The sequence below is a fragment of the Candoia aspera genome, chromosome 1 (assembly GCF_035149785.1).
Source record: "Candoia aspera isolate rCanAsp1 chromosome 1, rCanAsp1.hap2, whole genome shotgun sequence".
Taxonomy (NCBI): Eukaryota; Metazoa; Chordata; class Lepidosauria; order Squamata; family Boidae; genus Candoia; species Candoia aspera.
Window position 1 is genome coordinate 319,982,187 of NC_086153.1, and position 18,732 is coordinate 320,000,918.

General features: G+C 38.6%; 1 protein-coding gene across 2 annotated transcripts in view; it reads right to left on the minus strand.

Annotated features, from left to right (window-relative positions):
* Positions 1 to 18,732, minus strand: part of MNAT1 (MNAT1 component of CDK activating kinase) — a 151,706-nt gene that overhangs the window by 77,425 nt on the left and 55,549 nt on the right. For both annotated transcript variants that reach the window (XM_063290453.1, XM_063290452.1), the window contains exons 2-5: positions 14,622 to 14,774; positions 13,329 to 13,402; positions 9,264 to 9,367; positions 8,444 to 8,584 (exon numbers count right to left, since the gene is read on the minus strand). In XM_063290453.1, coding sequence (XP_063146523.1) covers positions 8,444 to 8,584; positions 9,264 to 9,367; positions 13,329 to 13,402; positions 14,622 to 14,774 — 472 coding nt within the window. The remainder of the gene's footprint in view (positions 1 to 8,443; positions 8,585 to 9,263; positions 9,368 to 13,328; positions 13,403 to 14,621; positions 14,775 to 18,732) is intronic.

Here is an 18,732-nt window from a genome sequence, read left to right on the forward strand (position 1 = left end):
AAAGCACTCCATCTTTTTTCAGGCTTCCAGTCAGCCTAAAACATTGTGCACATTAAAAAAAACTGACTTCTTAAAGCAACTACACCTTTTTTCAGGATCCCAAAGATCACTGTTGAGGCATGCATAGTTGTAATATATAGTTATGGAAATATGGGAATCATAGTATTCTTTCCAATGAATCCCAATTCACCACTAAAACATGCTATGTACATTTCAAAATGAAACATTTTTTTCAAAATATTTTCCAGCTGGTATTCTAATTGATGTTTGTTACACAAACTGTACAATACGTATCACACATTTCACAATATGAAATAATTGGTTGATCTACTTCCTGAGAGCTGAGGGAAGAGACATAATTTCCTCTTCATATAATGGAACTGTTGGCTTGCTATGACTTTTGAAATGTATAAATGATCTCCTTATCACACAATAGACAGAAAATGTATCCAGTTATGGAATAAAATATGTGCTTACACTTAGTGGCTTTTAATGTAATGGGCAATTCTACTCTAACAGCAAGAGAAAAGGAGCACCAAAATACATATATCTATTTATACATTACGATTATTGAATGAGAGTCTGTACTTGGTAAGAATATTGGAAATCCTTACTACTAATACAACGGTTTTAGAATATTTAAGTATATTTTAGAATCAGGACTATTCACCCCACTTCTTCAAAATAATTGACTTCTGAAGTAAGCCTTCAACAAAAAAGACGGAGAATAATTCTCTTAGAGGAAGAAAAATAACACAAGTAGAACCTTTTTTTTTCCTCCTGCCCTTCACTTTACCTTTCAGTCATTAACAACATACTTAGATATGTTTAGTAACGATGTGTACCCAGATTGAAAATTACCTATTTTGGTCATATTCTAAAGATTATTTATAACTGCTCTTTTTTGCAAGCCATCTGGCAAAATGGATTTCCAGTAAAACCAACTGCTTTGTAAGAAAACAATGTTCAGCTCATCTAAATTAAAAGAGCATTTAAATTTGACTTGGAAACACTTTGGTGACTCACTATAATCCTTCCCTCCTTTTCCTCTCTGTTAAATAAGAAATAAACTGTTAGTGACAAAGCTGTTATGAATTAACCTTCATAGTCTGATTATATGTAAGGTACATCTACATTCAGGAATGCTTCCTATATATGTCCCCCTCTTGCCACATGCGAGCAAAAGATATGACCTTGTTCAGTGTTCTTCTGCGTAGCTGGAGGTGGGGAAGAGACCCTCCCTTAGGAGGGCCGATATGGTGAGATAGTGCTATACAGTACTGATTATGGTGTAAGACTACAATGAGGGGGAACTGAAGTAAAATCCCCTCTTAGTTATGAAGCATGCCAAGTGTGGAGCTAGTCACCATCTCTCGATTTAAGATTACAGAGCTTCCTACCCTAGAGGTTCATACAAAAAACTAGCCAAGACTCTGGATGAAATCCAAGAGTATATTATCTGCCAGCTGAACTTTGGCCAAACAGATCTTCCCCTTCCCCATCATACCCTCATGATCTCTTCTAGAGGATCTTCAAAAGACAGCTGACAGGGGATTTAGTAAGTAGGTGTTGCACTTTTATTCTTTTTTTTTTTGTATGACTGCTGCACCCCACCTGAGGTACAAAGATATGACCTTGTTCAGTGTTATAAATATTTTTAATAAATGACTCCATCGGTCATATCATTAACACAAAGCCACTGGCTAGTTTCACAAAAAAAGTTTAATAAAATCTATTAACAATATGGCAGCCACATTTGCACATGGGCAAAGATGGGGAAATGGCTGAAGAAATTTTAATGTATGCGATTACAGGTAGAAACATAGTGGGTAGTATTTAGTTTGTTGTGAGGAATTAATGTCAAAAGAAGCATAAATTATTGTGACTAAGAGTGTGCTTATATGGAAATGAGAGAAGGGCACGTCAAAAGAGGCATAAAGTATGGTGGAATGCAGTAGGAATCAAGTCCCAAGACCCTTATGAAACCCACCCTAGAATACTGAAAGACCAGCTGAACACTGTCAGGTCCTCTGTCATTTAACTTTCAGGAGCCCTAAAGGACTGGGGAGGTGCCAGAAGACTAGAGAAGAACAAATGTGGCCCCCCTTTTCAAGAAAGGGGAAAAAAGAGGATCCCACTGAACCTATCAGCAGTACCTGAGAAGGTGTTAGAGCATGTAATAAAGCAGGCTGTTTATAACCACCATGAAGATAATGCCATGATTTCTAAGAATCAGCAGGATTTTGTCAAAAATAGGTCATGTTAGATAAATCTTGTCTCCTCCTTTAACCAAGTAAATATTTTAGTGGATAAGAGGAATGCTGTGGATATAATCTACCTTGATTTCAGCAAACTTTAGACAAGGTTCCACATAATATTCTCACTGACAGGCTGTTAAAATATGGTTTAGATGGCCCAACAGAAAAGAGGTCCTGCAATTAACTGGCTAACCAACTCAGAGAATCAGGATTAATGGCTGTACATCAGGCTAGTCGTTCGGATCCCACAGGGATTCACCTTGTAGCCATATTATTCAACATTTTTATTAATAATCTGGATAATGGAATTGATGCCTGCTTATCAAATTTGCAGATGACACAAAATTGGGAGGTCTGCCCAACCCCAAAGATGTTTTTGTGACGTTTTAAAATGTTATTGCATGCCATCTTGAGTACTGCCGATTAGGCAGTCTTACCAACTAATTAATTAAATCCTTATTCCCTCTGCTCTGCACTGGTGAGACCACACCTGGAATACTGGGTACAGTTCTGGTCACTATATTCCCAGAAGAATATTGACAGATTAGAACAGGCTCAGAGGAGGGCAACAAAGTTGATACAGAGACTTAAGAACATGTCCCATGAAGGCAGGTTGATGGAACGTGGTTTGTTCAGTATGGAGAAAACACCAAGGCAATTTATTTATTTGTTTATTTATACACTGCTTATCTCACTATAAAAGTGATTCTGGGCGGCTTAAAAAATAAAGAAGTCATAAAAAACCAATATAAAACTACAAAAGGATCTTCAGCAAAGGATCGTTACCTTGTCATGGTGCTGGAGCTTGAGCACCTCAATGATGCCATGAGCTAAACCGTGAAGGGCCACCCAAGACGGGAAGGTCATGACAGAGAGGTCAGACTAAATGCGATCCCTAGGGAAGGTAATGGCAACCCACCCCAGTATTCTTGCCGTGAAAACTAAATGGATCAGTACAACCAGAGATATGTCGGTATACCATCGGAAGATGAGACCCCCAGGTCGGAAGATGGTCAAAATGCTACTGGGGAGGAACAGAGGATGTGTTCAACTAGCCCCAGACATGATGATGCAGCTAGCTCAAAGCCGAAAGGATGGCTAGCGGCCGACGGTGCTGGTGGTGAACGGCGAATCCGATGTTCTAAGGATCGACACACCATTGGAACCTGGAATGTAAGATCTATGAGCCAGGGCAAATTGGATGTGGTTATTGGTGAGAGGTCAAGATTAAAGATAGACATTTTGGACATCAGTAAACTGAAATGGACTGGAATGGGCCACTTCACATCAAATGACCACCAGATCTACTACTGTGGACAAGAGGACCACAGAAGAAATGGAGTAGCCTTCATAATTAATAGTAAAGTGGCTAAAGCAGTGCTTGGATACAATCCAAAAAACAATAGAATGATCTCAATTCAAATTCAGGGCAAGCCATCTAACATCACAGTGATCCAAATGTACGCCCCAACCACAGATGCTGAAGAAGCTGAAGTAGAGCAGTTCTATGAGGATCTGCAGCACCTACTGGACAACACGCCTAAAAGAGATGTTATTTTCATCACAGGAGACTGGAATGCTAAGGTGGGCAGTCAAATGACACCTGGAATTACAGGTAAGTATGGCCTGGGAGAACAAAACGAAGCAGGACATAGGCTGATAGAATTTTGCCAAGACAACTCACTCTGCATAACAAACACTCTCTTCCAACAACCTAAGAGACAGCTTTATACGTGGACTTCACCAGATGGACAACACCGAAATCAGATTGACTACATCCTTTGCAGCCAAAGGTGGTGGACATCTATATAGTGGTAAAAACAAGACCTGGAGCTGACTGTAGTTCAGATCACGAGCTTCTTATTGCACAATTTAGGATCAGACTAAAGAGATTAGGGAAGACCCACAGATCAGCTAGATACGAGCTCTCTAATATCCCTAAGGAATATGCAGTGGAGGTGAAGAATAGATTTAAGGGACTGGACTTAGTAGATAGGGTCCCGGAAAAACTATGGACAGAAGTTCGCAACATTGTTCAGGAGGTAGCAACAAAATACATCCCAAAGAAAGAGAAAACCAAGAAGGCAAAGTGGCTGTCTGCTGAGACACTAGAAGTAGCCCAAGAAAGAAGAAACGCAAAAGGCAACAGCGATAGGGGGAGATATGCCCAATTAAATGCAAAATTCCAGAGGTTAGCTAGAAGAGATAAGGAATTATTTTTAAACAAGCAATGCGCAGAAGTGGAAGAAGACAATAGAATAGGAAGGACCTCTTCCAGAAAATTAGAAACATTGGAGGTAAATTCCAGGCAAAAATGGGTAGGATCAAAAACAAAGATGGCAAGGACCTGACAGAAGAAGAAGAGATCAAGAAAAGGGGGCAAGAATATACGGAAAACCTGTTTAGGAAGGATAACAATATCGGGGATAGCTTTGACGATGTGGTCAGTGAGGTAGAGACAGACATCCTGAAGAGTGAGGTTGAATGGGCCTTAAGAAGCATTGCTAATAACAAGGCAGCAGGAGACGACGGCATCACAGCTGAACTGTTCAAAATCTTGCAAGATGATGCTGTCAAGGTAATGCATGCTATATGCCAGCAAATCTGGAGAACACAAGAATGGCCATCAGAAATCAATTTATATCCCCATACCAAAAAAGGGAAACACTAAAGAATGTTCAAACTATCGAACAGTGGCACTCATTTCACATGCCAGTAAGGTAATGCTCAAGATCCTGCAAGGTAGACTTCAGCAATTCATGGAGCGAGAATTGCCAGATGCACAAGCTGGGTTTAGAAAAGGCAGAGGAACTAGAGACCAAATTGCCAATATCCGCTGGATAATGGAAAAAGCCAGGGAGTTTCAGAAAAACATCTATTTCTGTTTTATTGACTATTCTAAAGCCTTTGACTGTGTGGACCATAACAAATTGTGGCAAGCTCTTAGTGATATGGGGATACCAAGTCATCTTGTATGCCTCCTGAAGAATCTGTATAACAACCAAGTAGCAACAGTAAGAACAGACCACGGAACAACGGACTGGTTTAAGATTGGGAAAGGAGTACGGCAGGGCTGTATACTCTCACCCTACCTATTCAACTTGTATGCAGAACACATCATGCAACATGCTGGGCTTGAGGAATCCAAGGCTGGAGTTAAAATCGCTGGAAGAAACATTAACAATCTCAGATAGGCAGATGATACCACTTTGATGGCTGAAAGCGAAGAGGAACTGAGGAGCCTTATGATGAAGGTGAAAGAAGAAAGTGCAAAAGCTGGCTTGCAGCTAACCCTCAAAAAAACCAAGATTATGGCAACCAGCTTGATTGATAACTGGCAAATAGAGGGGAAAAATGTAGAAGCAGTAAAAGACTTTGTATTTCTAGGTGCGAAGATTACTGCAGATGCTGACTGCAGTCAGGAAATCAGAAGACGCTTAATCCTTGGAAGAAGAGCAATGACCAATCTCGATAAAATAGTTAAGAGCAGAGACATCACACTGACAACAAAGGCCCGCATAGTTAAAGCAATGGTGTTCCCTGTAGTAACATATGGCTGCGAGAGCTGGACCATAAGGAAGACTGAAAGAAGGAAGATAAATGCTTTTGAACTGTGGTGTTGGAGGAAAATTCTGAGAGTGCCCTGGACTGCAAGAAGATCAAACCAGTCCATCCTCCAGGAAATAAAGCCAGACTGCTCACTTGAGGGAATGGTATTAAAGGCAAAACTGAAATACTTTGGCCACATAATGAGAAGACGGGACACCTTGGAGAAGAAGATGATGCTAGGGAGAGTGGAGGGCAAAAGGAAGAGGGGCCGACCAAGGGCAAGATGGATAGATGATATTCTAGAGGTGATGGATTCGTCCCTGGGGGAGCTGGGGGTGTTGACGACCGACAGGAAGCTCTGGCATGGGCTGGTCCATGAAGTCACGAAGAGTTGGAAGCGACTGAACGAATAAACAACAACTATCTCGCTATAAAAGTGATTCTGGGAGGCTTACAAATAAAGAAGTATAAAAAACCATTATAAAAATACAAAAGATACAGAAGATAGAAGATATAAAAGGAAAACTAAATATGATATCAGTGTTCAGATACATTAGAGTACCACAGGAAAGATGGTCAGGAACTATTTCCATCACCATAGAAAAAGAATTAATGGGCATAAGTTGCAAGTACTTTGAATTTGTTTAAACATAAAGAAAAAAAATCTTGATAAGATCTGTACAGCACTGGAATAGACTACCTATGAAGATTGTGACTTCTTTCTCTAGGGAGTTTTTAAGAAGAGGCTGGACAGCCGCCTCTTGAGGATGGTTTAATTAGTTTTTCTGCATATAGCAGAGAGATGGACTGGATGACCTTTGTAGATTCTTCCAACTCCACAACTATATGATTCCATAAGTAGGTCAGACAAAGGGGTAGCTGCATATTGAGCAGTGCAAATGAACAATCCCCATCCATTACAATTACACTTTTCCCCCCTTTTTTTCTATTGTCAGCTACTAAACATTACTTGGAACACTTGGCCTCAATTCAAAATGACTGTTGTGTATCTAGCTCTCCTACTACACAGGCTAATGGAATTTACCTGTGGCTTGATGATTTCAGCAAATAATGTGGAGCGGGAATTTGATAGAAATGGAAAACATCATGATGCTAGCCAGTGGCAAGTCCTCCTAGATATTATAGCAGAGAAAGGAAAAGCAGAACATGCCTGCCATGTTCGTCAGCCCTCATACATTCAGTATGACTCTATTTTCCTTATTCCGTAAGCAAAAATTCAATAGTATTTACTGTTTCATATATAATTATTTGAGGTTTTAGATGTTGGAATAGCCCATTTTTGTTTGCTTTTTCCCATTCTTTCAAGTAGAAGCTGCTTCGGAAATATTTTATATAAAGAGGGGCTGAGGAGGGGTGGAAATGGGGTTTAGAAGAAACATGTCCTCCATTTAGTTTTTTAAACTGCAAAAATCTCCCCCATGGCTTAAAAATATATACAGTGAGGTAAAGGACTGAGCCTAGCATCCAATTTCCCTTTCCTTACTTCAACAGGCTTGAAACTGCTATTTATAAAGATTCGGCTCTAAAGATATGTGTCCATCATCTTTTAAGCCAAATAACCCCAACTCCAACTCCAACTTCTCTTCCTCCTCCTCCTCCTCCACCTCCTCCTCCTCCTCCTCCCTGCCCTAGGTAACAAAAGAAGCAAACGGCAGACCACTTGGTTCCCCTCAGTGTACTTCTCAATGCTAACTGGCTGGTGCAGGGTTTCTCAGCCAGGGTTCCGCGAGAGGTCACTAGGGGTTCCCTGGGAGATCACAATTTCTTTAAAAAATTATTTCAAATTCGGGGAACTTCACATTTAAAGAAGTAAGTTTCATTCTTCATTTTTAGATAAAGAACACTGTTCATGCATATATACAGGCCTACACATGAGACGAATATAATAATTTTGTAACTTCTGGCCTATATTTGAGCCTGAATGTGCATCGGTTCCCTGAGACCTGAAGAACATTTCAAGGGTTCCTCCAGGGGCAAAAGGTTGAGAAAGGCTGGGCTGGTGGGTTGTCTTTCCAAGGATGCTCTCTGCTGCCAGGTTGCCTACCAATATGTACATGCAACCCTTGAACCCTGCCTATTTTTAGGTAAGAGTGACAGCTTTGACTTCCTTAATACCTTCTGAAGGTGTAGTTGGCTCTTGTCTTGCTCTCCCACCTTTACAGTTTAGGCTCAAAATGCATCCCTAATTCCAAATACATATTTTATGAACTGACAACTAATTAGGAAGAGGGAAAAAGAGAAAAGGCAGGAGAACCAGTTCTCAGCAGAAATTCAGTATTCTACTCTAGTTCACTCAACCAGTATAGGGTAAAAATATTAGTATTCAAATCCCTATATAGCCCTGAAACCTCTGTTTTTGACAATTCAGCTGATCTATTCCACAGGACTGTCTAAGAAATAAAAAGATCACAGGTACTTTCTGAACTCCATAAGCAAAGAGCTGCAATGATTGCAAAAAGTAAGAAATAACAAAGGAAACTCTCTGAGTTATCCCTTAGCATTATCCTTTGGTGGTAGGAAAAGGGAATAAACCAGACAAAGGGGAAATATAATCAATCCATTTCAGAATTCAGTAATAGTGGTTGCTTATCAAACCTATCTCTTTCATTACTTACCAATTTATCCAGAAGTTCCTGTTTGTTCTTCCTCTTCAACATCTGCTGCATTTGTTCTTCCTTTTGTATAAGAATCCGTCTCTGTTCACTCTCCTGCCGTTCAACCTCCAGTGCCTCTTCCAGCTCCTCTTGCTCTCGAGACTAGGCAGAACCATAATATTTAATACTTCTGAACTGAAATTTGTTGAGGGTACAAGGACATGGGAACAGGAAAACTCAAAAAAAGCAGCTAGTATCTACACTTAGGCCAAGTCAACTATGGATATCTTGGAATATTATAAAGGCTTCTTGTATCTTGACACAGATGGGAGCTCCTTTCCCATAACAAAATAGCATTTAAAGGGGAAAAGCTGGGCTATAATCCTTTGTTCCAATATGTTATCCCATGAGCCCCCCTTTTCAGACTAATGAGGTAAAGGTACCAAGGTCCTAGCTCCATAAGAAATAGGGTAAGTCTCATTCTCAAACATTCAAAAGTAACAATAGGAACATTTCCAAATGATCTGCACTTCCCTAACTCATTCAGTCAAGGATCAGATTACATCCATGTTTCAAGAATTCTAAGCAAAGCTGGGAAGCGAAACCAAATACACTTAGGTTTTTCCTTAGATGTCATGGACACCTCAGTCTACTCTATTTTCCCTGCATGCTTGTTGAAGTGACATTGCAGGTATAGAGCCTATATCCTAAAGTCACCAGATAAAAGAGCTCATAAAATGGATGAGGGGGTGGAACAGATGCATTTAGATATTTTGCCACTGGTTCCTTTTTTCAATTAATTCAGAGAAATATTTGAGGCAAGCAAACCTACACAACTTACCAATTTGATCTTATTTTTATGAATAACTTCTTTGTTTTCCTTCTGGTATATTTCCATTTTCTTTCTTGTACTCTCTACATCAACATTGTTGGTGAGATTGAACACTGGATCAACATTTATAAAAAAAGCAATGGGGAAGGGAAGGAAAGGGAAGGACAGCTGTATATCAGTAAATGTTAAAGGCATTGCCTTTGTTCCAAGAATAATATTTCCTAAAATATTCCCATGTTTAAAATAATAGTTTCTAAATTCTGAATTAAATCCCTTCCAAAAAATTAGTGCTGTAATTACACCTTCTGTATTCACAATCTTTTATTTAAATTTTCTGTTTTATCCTCAGTTGTTCACAATTCCATCAAGTAACAGTCTACTTGTTGTAGTCACTGCTGAAAAGATAGCCACAGGGTGATTTCAAGTGTGAAAAATGCAAAATTCAAGCATTACCATATGTTAATTCAACTGTACAGGAAGAGAAGCAAGCCTCTGGAGATGCAATGAATTATCCAACTATCTGGAAGTCAAAGTCTAGATTTGATTGTAATTTTTCCCCATTATGCTACTTACATAATGCCGCATTACTAATTTTTGGCTCAACCACACTTGGAATCCTGGGTAGACACTGCTCAATACTCATAAGAATATTGTGAAGCTAGAAAGGATGCAGAAAATAGTTGAAGTACGTTACAGGCTCGGGTCAGAGTAAGGCCACCACTTCTGACTGTAGATGTTTAGAATCATGAAAAGGCAGCAAATTGTTAAAGTTCTGTGAAAACGTGTTTGTTTCATTTTGGATTTTTGCATGTTTGCCACTGAATGCTACCAGAATTTCATGTGGGTTTTATCAATATACTAGACAACCCATGACCCTTTGAGTCATCCTTTCAGAGATATTTCCTTACCTAAACAGAGAAACAGAATGACCAGGAGCAGGCAAAAAAACAGTGGGTATGTGAGCAACTTCCAACTTCCTGCCGGCTTCCCCATTGACTTTGCTTGTGGGAAGCTGGCAGGGAGTGTTGGAGATCGCCCCTCCTCCTCCTCAGCTGACCCATGGAACTGCCTGCCAGTTTACTGGGGGGAGGGGGAAACAAAGAAAGCTGTGGTCCTCAAGGAAAACTGTGACGTATCTCCAAAGGTCCCCTCCCTCTAGAGAGGGAGAGGGCTCACCCACTGACCGCTAGCGCCCCCCAGCCAGCTGTACCTCACCAGCAGGCATCTGAGTTGCTCCCTCATTCTTCCCTTACCACCCACCACCATTAAGAGATTTCAGATTTCAGCCTCAGTTCCAAAGCAGCCCATCACTGCTCGCCTGTCAGGCTTTGCCGCCAGCCAATTGGGCACAGGGGCCAGAAGGAAGTGAGAAAGAGGGTGGGGATATGCCCGTCCCATCTTCCCTTGCACCACATAACCTACAGGTTTCTGGGAAATGCAGTCAGAAGTTGCAGCAGTACAGAAGTGGCCACAACCTTGTCAAATTTCAATCCCACAGGAGTAATGGGTCCTGGATTTTGGATGCATTCATTAAGTTAGCCCACTTGAGGCACCTTGCTTCAAAAATTGTTGCCCTATGATGCATCGTTTCACCCAATTGAAGGTTACAAGCAGACAAACAGACACGAGGGTTTTAGAAATATATAGATAAAGCAGGTGAGAATGAATAGTATTAACTTTTTATCAGGGACAGCATCTATATTATGTTCTCAGGTGGCAAATTAACATAACTAGTTCTGAACACCTATGTGGCAGCTTCTTGCAATTTAGTTAGACTAGGACTACAATTCCCAGAATGTACATTTGCCAAGTTGGGAGATGATATAATGCAGTGGACTGGATGGGGCCATTTGTTACTCTATTTCAGGCAGCAAATTTCTCAGGTTGGCTTTATTTTTATTTAAATATTTATTAAACAAATTTATAAGGCCACCCAATTCACACATGGTGATTCCAGGCAGCTTATAAAATTAAAAACCATAAAAACACAGATGATGTACAGATGATCATTATGCAGACAGTTTAGAAAAGTCTTTCCTATGTGCTCACACTGAAGCACAGCATACATTTCCAAACCAAATCTGTTTTAGGCTTTCAGACTCTAGGGGAGCAAGAAAAGAGGGAGGTAGACAAGCATAGTTTTGTCCATCTCTAATTAGCTCTTTTAAATGTTGGCCTGCCTTTAAGACCTTAAGATACAGCAGAAAGTCTATTGTTTTTTATACCACTTTGATATCTGAAAACGCTCAAAATCAAAAGAAGAAAATTCCAATTTAACTTGTAAGGCTGGGTGCATAATGCATGTGTGTATGCATGCATGCAAAAACCACAAAGACAGTAACAAGCCACACTTCTAATGCTGGAAAAAGAAATTCCAATTCAGCTGCAGCACAGCTCTCAAACCATAGATCTGGGTGCTCAGGCCCAGCTACCTTGCTCTGTGTGCTACCTCACCAGAAGAGGGAGCTATTAGCCTTCTGTTCAAGCTGTTTGGAACCACTGGTATAAATGGCCAGAAAGAAGTACTGCAGCCCATCACTTCACTTGTCACCCACCTGGATGACAAAAAGAATCATTGGGACTTTATCCCACTGCATAAAGTTTCCCAGTCTGAATTGGCTCTTCAGAGTTTGAGCAACTCAACTTTTGATCAAAATGACATCTGTATTTGCTTCTTGCTAACTGGTTTGTTAGCTCATTTTCCTGCCTGATCATATCTGATATCAGCTTTGCTTCACCAGTCTCAGCTCTCTTGTCCAATAATGACCAGTCACTGCTTATGAGGACTTGATTACTTTTTGAAAACAATGAGAAATAGGACTGTTTAAAGTAAAATAAATAACAGTGGCACTACAAGCCACCAACCTTGCCAGCCACTCTGTACTCACATTCATTTGCTTACTATCACCCACTTGTGACATCTTTTCATGATATACAACAAACCATAACAGCTGGCATGTACTTATATAAAAATGTTAAAAGCATCCAAACTATTTCATGGAAAGAAGGAAGGTTCAGAAATGAAAAACAACCTACACAACAGTATAATCAAAAAGTTAAGAGCAGGGGCAAAAAAGAAAAGAGAAAAGTAATTGAGTAAAAATGCAACACAAAACCAATAGTTAAAAATTCTTTGGAACAGCAAAACTTTAATGCCCAGGTAGAAAAGCAAGAGATGATGAGTCCAGGGGATTTCTCAGAGGGTGGAGTTTGGGGGCACAAGGCCCCAAAGTTCATGCATATCTGGCCACCTATCCTCAGAGAACTGCTGTGCAGGATAAGGAGAGGGGGATTCATTTGAAACATCCAGACTAAAAGCTCACTGGAGTATAACCATAAATAGAGGGAAGGCATTAAATATTAACAAGACCTCAAAAAGCACATACATCTCTCCCCTATTAACACACCTTGGTCTCCAATGCAAGAGAGATCCTATTTCCCACCCAATCCTCTAGGTCAACATTCCCCAATGCAAATGTCATGTTAAAATGGGACAGGCCTCAGGCAATAGCATCTGCAGGCCTGAAATCCAACAAAGAGGGAGAAAGAAATAGATTCAGTCTTGCTCTTTTAACTTCTGCCCCTCTGCATTAGTCCCATAAATACATTGCCAAAATGGTACGCAAGGTCAAGCATTTCAAGCCCTCCCAGCTACTGTACTTGAAGTAGCAAGAGGATTAAAGGGGGGCCATATGGCTTCTGTCATGGTGAATAAAGGCAATGGAAGCAAAGATTAAGAACTGAATGGTACTCCTTCCCCCTTTTCTTTTATTTGAGCTTTTTTCTTTTGCAGACCCAACAATAGCTTACAAAGCATTTTTATAACCACATTTGCTGCATACATTTCCCACCATCCCACAACCCATCCCTACTATGACAGCTAGAAACATTTATTACTCAGATACAACCCTCCAATTGAAGAGCTCTTGATTAAAAATGCAAGGAGAAAGTAATTAGCCAATCATCAAGTGCTCCAATAAAGATCAGTGAAGAGAGGCTCAGTTTTAACGTTCAATGAGGCTGGCAGGAAATAAAAGCGTGCAGGGCATCAAATATGCACGCATTAGAACTTACCAATTTCTTCCACTTCTTCCAGGAAATCATTGTATTCTGCTAAATTGGGGAAGTCATCCTCTCTTTTATTGTATCTTTGCAAAAAGGCATACAGAAAAAAAAAGGATTACATCTGGGCATTCAAAAATAAAAACTTCTAACATTCTTTCTTCATCCTTTCTGAGAGTCCAAGCACTCAAACTTTATCTAAACTAATCCTTTCTGAATCTTGAGTGAGTCAGCAGCTAATAAAAATGCTTCCCCAAAGTCAACAAAATACAGCAATGACAAAAAGATAAAGGACCTAAAGACCTAAGCAAACTATAATTTGAATTAAGTGCATCACTTTATTTAAAGGCATATGCCTTGAACAAGTTCATATAAACCTAAGGCCAGGTAATGACTCAGATTTGTAAATGGCTGTGGGAACTTTCATAGCTAAAAAGCAGTAAGAAAGTTTTTATGCTCAGTAACTTGGTTGTTAAAATTGTTTTTTTGGCTAATCTCACATAATAACTCTTTTCATAAAACTCTTCAGAAGAACCAAAAGTGCTGAGATGGCAGATAATATCATGGCACTTTACACAGTATAGGAGGACAAGTCTTTGTCCCAAGGAGCCTATAATCTAAGTCTGATACTAAAGAAATATCAGAGAAAGGGAAGAAGGAAAATATATGAAGAAATGAGAGGAGAGAAATAAGAAGAAAGTGAATTGCCAAATACTATTTATTCTACTAAAAAAGACTTTGCATAAATATGCCTTTAAAATTTGCAGATTTATAGTCACAATACTATATTTATGCCAGTCAAGCTGTACAAACTGTGTTTTAAAAATGTTCAAATGCCTGTTAAAACACAATTTTAAATGTGTACATTTATATACATACACATACTGTACAGATTGCCTTCAGGGGCTTCTTTACTTTAAAATGTATTCATGTTCACAATTTAACAACCAAGCTTCTAAAACTCCCAACACATCAGAACGAGGGGAATGATCTGAAGATTCCTGCCTGAAGTATCGACACGTGCAATGATATTATATGCACAAATCAGCAGTATTTGTTTCTTTGTTTCTGCGCATTGCTGCACTCTATTTTGTACAGAATAGCTGAAGAGCAGAATATTGGCTTTATCTCCACAAAAAGATACCTTTGCTAGTTCTTTATACAGTATTCTTCCAAGGTAAGAATATTTTGCAAATGTTTTAAACAAACCCTTTTTTCAAACACTGCTAAAATGAATTTGGATACACACACACCCAAACAGAAAAAAGAGGTGGCTTCTCTTACTTTGGGCTTTCTGATACTTACATTTTCAACACCTTCTTACGGATTTCCACCTCCTTGTCAACAGCTGGGTCCTCAAAGAGTTGCACTCTGAAGTTGCTCTTCCGCAAAGGGGTATCACACTCTTGGCAATTCCCAGCTCCCCGAACAAACAGCAGCTCCACGCAGCTTTCACAACTAAAAGAGAAAAATCACTTGATGCTAAAAAAATAAATAAAATAATAAAATAAACAGGTGGTCCAGTAGATCACTTCAGATTCATGTTTCCTATTTATTTTTCAAAGGGGAGGAGGGAGATAAAGCTGTGCACGAAGGCAAAGAGCAACATATTTACAGATGTGAAAGATTTCAGAGAAACAATAATCCAATTACTTGGTATAAGCAGTGACTTGAGCATTCATCACAGAAAGATGAAATCAATATGGCTGATGGAAGACTCTCTCTCCCCTTCTCAAGAACTAACAAAGGAGGAAATCTTCAGAAAGTGCTTTTTACAATCCTCAAAAGGAGACAGCCAAAGAGAGGGAAATGTAGAAGATGCCCAATGCTATTGTAAGCAGAAATGGTTAAAAATTTCATTTGATCATCACTGTTAAGCAACCCAAACCAATTCATACTTCCAAGAGTATTCCCATATTGAGACAAAGTTATCCTTTGAGATTTTGCATTTCTTCAAATATTGTGGTATATTCTTGATTTAAACCAAATAAAAACAACAAAATGCGTCCTGAAATATTTATATGAGGCTACAATGGGAATAAAAATGTGTATTTTGCAGGAAGAAAAATCAGAAGTACACATCTGTGTGTAGACTGTTGCAGAAACAAGATGGAACCAATCAGGCTAACACATCAGCACATGCAAAACTAACATGCCTGAGAATACACTAATGAGGGGCCTCTGCAGTTTTCCTGGCACGGTTTTTTGTAAGTGGTTTGCCATTGCCTCCTTCCTAGGGCTGAGATGGAGTGACTGGCCCAAAGTCACCCAGCTGGCTTTGTGACTAAGGCGGGAACTCACAGTTTCCTAGGTTCTAGCCTGGTGCCTTAACCACTACACCAAATCAGCTGTCGTAATTGATTCCTAGTGAAAAGTCTGGGACAATAAATCAGCATATTTTATACTATGCATATTTTACACTATGAAACTATGTTATATGAGCAAACATTATTGCCAGAAACTTGGAGGAAACTGTGCGCCTTAAAGATTCTCGTATAGATGGGTGGCTAATACACTTTAAAGTATCTGAATTTTGGTCTTATCACAATAATTGCAGACGTTATCAGCAAACTAACCACATAATACATGGAATTGATATTACTGTTTGTATTTGATGATAACAAATACATTCTGTTTTCTCCTGTTGGCAACTCAGTAGAAAGTTGTCATGCAGTGGGAAGCTCTGTCTGAACTATCCATCAGAAAATATTGTGGAAGGTAGCACTTTGAGAGAAAATTGATTTCATAGATAAGATTAGCAAAAGCAATCAATATAACAGGCACATTCTTAATGTCTTATTATATGTTAGCACCAACAAGTAGTCATTATTCCTAAGATCTCCTCTACCACCAACCAAAGTTTTGAGACCACTGTGGTAAAAAAAAAAATTCTTACAGAACTAAGCTTATTGGCCAGTTGTATGGACATCTTTACTGGTAACACTCTAATATTTGCAGATGTGTTACTTGTATACACTGCTTTGAGTGATCATTTCCAACAAATATTATCAAGTAAATAAATAAAATAAATATTTTGATACTTGGACTATGTTTTATATTTTTACTAACAATTTTTTTTAAAAAACACATGACGCCCGTTTTCTGGAACAAGTTTCATATTGTTTACTATGGGGTGGTCCAGAAGGATGTTTTTCTAACAAACTCTATAGAAAGTCCTCTAGAGATTTTTTTTTCATCCTTCCAAGTTTCAAAAGAGACATAAAATATACTAGAAGGCGCTGAATATTAGCACAATTTCAAAAAGCACATAGATCACCATCTATTCTCATATTCTCATATCTTGGTCTCCAACACAAGAGAGATGCTATTTCTCACCTAAATCTCTAACCCAATTTTCTCTAATCTAATGCCTTTCAGAGTGGTTAGATTACTACTCCACCATCTATACTCAGGAGGTAGCTATAAATCCTTTCCTCATTACAAAACTGCAGAGAACTTTCTATCTTACATGTCCATGTTCTGTAGAAATTTCTGCATCTCTCCAAATTTTCTGACTCAAAAATGTTTTTCCTTTTTTTCGTAAGAATTTTATTAGATTTAAGACAAAGATAAAAACTACAAAAAGAAAAAACTACAAGAAGAAAAAAGAAAAAACTAAAAAAATTTAAAAATTTAAAAAGAGTGAAAACACAGAGGAAATTTTTTTTAAAAAAAATTACAAGAAGTGACTTCTGACTTTTAACAGCAAGGATATAGAACAAATTTTCCATAATCAATCCCTTCCTCTATATTAAACCAAAGTCACATTATTTGTATAAATCATTCCATTGGCACATTATAAAAATCACTAAATACAGTTGCTCTATCCTCTTATATTAAAAGAAAAAGAATACACACACACCTCTCCTAATCAACTTCCCCCCAAAGATAACATTTATTTATTTCCTTCCTACTACTATTCTATACATTTCTGTCTACTATAATAAAAATCAAACTAAAAAGCATATAAATTGCCTGCCATTATAATTAATACAACAATTATAATAATCTTAATCACATTAAGCCTAAAACCAAGCATTTATTATTATACCTTATTAATCTTAATCCAAATCATTAAAGATGAATGAAGTCAAACCAGCCCTAGAAGCAATCCAGATAAATATTCTTGAGCCCTTACCCCACTTCAAAATAAACCAGAGCATTTATATATCCCCACAACACACACACTTTATTTTTCATAAAGAAATCAGACAGCTCGACTGCCCCCCTCAAGAACTCCGACTTCTCAACAAAAAGCCTCCCACACATAATAACCCCTATTTTTCCATAGCATTCTGTCAGTGATTCAGTTTCCCTTATGGCTTGCAATTCGATCTGTCCCTTTAATTTCTTCAACTCAACTATCCGATCTTCATCCAGCATTTCAACAGAAGCCCCAATCTCACTAATAATAGAAACATTTCTATCATCATTAAGCTCTTCAATTTCTTCCACATCCCCAACCAGATGACACATTTTGGACCTCATATTTTCCACAATGTCTTGAATGCCTTGCATAAAAACTTGACAGGAATCAAAAAGGACCTGTTTAAAGTCACGATGAACATCTGAGAAAGTCTTCTTGAAGTCCTCCATGTCTCACGCAGTAGATTATGGAGCCCCCTAGGTACTTAGCCAGTGAAAGTGGGAGGGAATAGAAAAATTCCGAAATGTGTTTACAGAAGTGAAAGTGAAAGTATGATAACAGGCAGTTCCCCAGAGAAAGTAGCAACAGAGAGCTGAAAGTTCAAAACAGCAGATTCAACATGTAGGAAAATGCTAAAATCTTCAAATTTAGTACAAAAATAATAACAGGGAGATGATTACATACTCTCAACCTTCCTTAATATTTGGATGGGAAGCAAAATCCAAAACTTAAAAAGATTTTTTTTTAAGAAATTAATCACAAAAATAATGATAAGCACCAAGAGAACGTTTTCTCCTTGCTGTAGAAAGCCTCTCTTAGGGTACATAAATTTATTTATTCGTTTATTTATTTATTAAATGTATATGAATCCCAGCAACTCGGGGCAGTTTACAAATTGTTAAAAACTTTTAAAAACAAGGAATAAATCTAAAACACAAAAACAATACAACACTAAAGGACAGAGATGACAGAGAAAACAAGCCTGGATGGGAAAAAGGAAAAGGAAGAAAGGGGCATCAGTCATCCTTGCCAAAGGCCTGGGCAAAGAGCCATGTCTTCAGGGCCCTTCAAAATACCAGTAGGATGCAGTCCATTCAAATCTTGGGGGGAACCTCATTCCAGAGGTTCAAATTCATGGGGATATTTCTAATCAGCTGATTCTGAGTAGTGTACAACTCCCCAATATTTAAACAGGAGCTGTGAGTCCAAGACGACCCCCAAATATATGTTAGTCTGAATGGTTTCCTTCTGGACGTACACAATTCTTGC